Source organism: Vigna unguiculata, chromosome 11, assembly GCF_037176805.1.
Source record: "Vigna unguiculata cultivar grain cowpea cultivar isolate G323 ecotype 2 chromosome 11, ASM3717680v1, whole genome shotgun sequence".
NCBI lineage: Eukaryota > Viridiplantae > Streptophyta > Magnoliopsida > Fabales > Fabaceae > Vigna > Vigna unguiculata.
Window position 1 is genome coordinate 30,815,037 of NC_140802.1, and position 2,893 is coordinate 30,817,929.

At 38.6% G+C, this 2,893-nt stretch overlaps 1 protein-coding gene across 1 annotated transcript; it reads right to left on the reverse strand.

Moving 5' to 3' along the window:
• Window positions 1–673: 673 nt before the first annotated feature.
• Window positions 674–2,614, reverse strand: LOC114168222 (UDP-glycosyltransferase 79B30-like). Its single transcript, XM_028052967.2, has one exon. It carries the CDS (start codon window positions 2,467–2,469, stop codon window positions 1,084–1,086), a length of 1,386 nt encoding a protein of 461 aa, XP_027908768.2. The 5' UTR covers window positions 2,470–2,614; the 3' UTR covers window positions 674–1,083.
• Between the last annotated feature and the right edge of the window lie 279 nt (window positions 2,615–2,893).

Here is a 2,893-nt window from a genome sequence, read left to right on the forward strand (position 1 = left end):
ATAAAAAAGTTGCTGTTGATAAAAAAATTGATTTTGTGTACTCCATGAGTTATAATATGACTGCATCATTCCCACATTAGGACAAGAATTTCTCACGAGAAAAACATGGTAAATTTTGTAGTACTGAATCCCTCACCTTTTACACTCACAAAGACAAACTCTTTGTTTTGTTTTTCTCACATTCTCTCACACATAGGACGACAGCACCAAAACAAATATCATGTGTCTGCAGCCTTATTGCATGCTACCTTTTCATTTTCTGTGTAGTTGCTTAAGTAGTGCTGCTAGTTAAGTTGGGTGGATTCATCACTGAGACTGGGTTTGGAGTTGTTCCCTGATTTTTTGCGTTGTGCTTGTATATGTTGTTGTTATCGTTTTTGCTTATATATGTTTTGCACTTGAGGTGTTTTCCCTTTGTCTCTAACACGTTCGATTTTGTTGCGTTTATATGCTTTACATTCAAACAATGTTTCAAAATAAATACCTAATCAGATGATTTCCGAAGGCCACTTTCAGTTTTAATTTTCTTGATGTTACGACTCTAGAAAAAAGAAGCCAAATTATATTCACTTTCTAATTTCAGTAACTTTAGATACCCTTCTTGTGGTTCAAGGATTGTGTTCACAGCGTTGTGGTTTGATGATTGTTGACAAGTCACCATTGCAAAATGTCATGATTGAAAACAAAGATATTTCATTCATTCAAAATACAACCGTGGAAAGAAAATTCTGTTACCCTATGCTTACTAAACTACCTTATGTTAACATCGAATCACATACAGATTCAAGCATACGAACAAAGGATTATTGCATTGAAATACACATCTGAAAGAAATCAAATCAACCACACCCACTAGGTTCAAGAATTCAGCCCTTTTTGAGAATCTGAGTGAGTGATTAATGCTGCATCATTACACAGCTCAACTCCACATGATATAATAAAATCTGCAAAAGATATCCATGCATGTACTTAGCAAGTTCAAAATGAACTAACTAGTTGATGAGATTTATTACAGACACAACTCAACTAAAAACTAAAATCAAATTGTTCATGGTTGACAGGCCATGGTTTGAGACTTGAATATCACCCAACTAATTCTTGAAGCTTGAGACAAAAACTATCAAAGTAAGAGTTCTCCAAATCTTTGGTGAGTAAGAGATTTCTCAATTTTAAATGGTTTTCTCTGACCTCCCTTCCAATCTCACTCTCCAAATCCATCACAGTCTTAACAGCTCTACACACACTTTCCTTTGTGAAGAAACCATCTTCTTCACCTTTCTCCACTTGAACACCAGCCTTTATGCTGCTGCTTATCATCTTCGCATTAAGGAGCTGATCAATATAATTTGGTAACACCACAATCTGACACTTGCTCACAAGTGCCTCTAACAAAGATGCAACCCCACAATGCGTAATGAAGCACCCTATAGAAGGGTGGTCAAGAATTAGTGTCTGCTGAACCCAACTCCCATAAACAATGCCTCTTCCTCGAACCCTCTCACTGAACCCTTTTGGCATAGCTGCTTCAACAGACTCAAATCCAACAGGGGCTTTAAGTGCTGCAAGAAATGGAAAACCTGTTAACTCAAGACCCAGCAACAGTTCCTTGAGCTGATCTTGATGCAGTCTGCATTCACTTCCAAAAGCACAGTACACCACAGATCCCTCCTTGAATCCTGAAAGCCATTCAGCCCATTTTTCTTCCAAAGGGGATGTGTGTGGCTCAGGTATCACAGGCCCTGAAAGCAACAAGGGCTTTCCGTATGATCTTTCGAGAAAGTCAGCATAAGGTCCTTCAATTTCTCTGCAACTTCTACATGCCACTGCATCTGCTAATCTGGTGCTTGTGCTGATGCGTTCATAATAACGAACACCACTGCCAAATTCTGAATTCACGATCCTAGTTAATTGTCGAACCTCGTGAGCCTGAAGCTTGATGGAAGGATCTGGGAACCCAGCTGGGGGATTCAACAGATTCAGCTCATGTGGAACTGTATTCTGTTCCTTAAATTGCTTCTCCATGCATTCCATGTAAGATTCAAATATCATGCTTAGGGTTATGTAATTAACAGACTTGATGCCTAAGCTCCGAGCCAAGTTCGGTATCCAACATGTATAATCAAACAAAATGATGTTGGGTTTCAGCTGATGTAAGAGTAGTTCAATGTCCTTCTCAGTGCGATCCATGCCTGTCATAATGAGTGTGCCTAAAGAGATAGTAGCATCAAAAGTGGTTTCTGCATGAGGAGGAAGGCCATCAACCTGGGGAATGGTGATGGGGATGAAGGTTATGGACTGTGGATAGAGGTTGAAATGTTCCACTTTGGACTGTGTTCGTTTGGGTACGATGAAGGAAATTCTGTGTCCTTTTTTGGCTAATTTGTTGGCTAGGTGGAGATATGCTGATATGTGTCCAATACCAAACCATGGGTACATTGCTATGTGCATCTGAACCTTTGCTGCGTCCATGGCTGTCTCAGAAATATCACCAGGTTAATTTGATGGCTCTTTGCTCAAATAATGTCTTTGAAGTCCTAATATGAAGGTTTTTTCATGACTGCCATACAAACTCCTGGACCTTTCATTAAATAATAGGCACATGATTGAAGATTTTTCGACAAGGGCTATACATATTATTTACTCCTAGATTCTTGAAATTCTTATTTAAGTATTTGATGTGATGAGATGACCACAAAACTACAAAACAGGCTGAAAACGAAAATAGTAATTACCGGAAAATTAATGGTAGTAAAACATGAGTATGTGACTTGCGTGTTGGGTTGGGTTCCAATTATATGTTTAAAAAGTCCTATCTAACCAAATTCATTTTTTCTTATTTAACATAAGTTGGGAGGGGTCTTCCATGTCAAGGTAATGTGTAAAAATGGCAGCC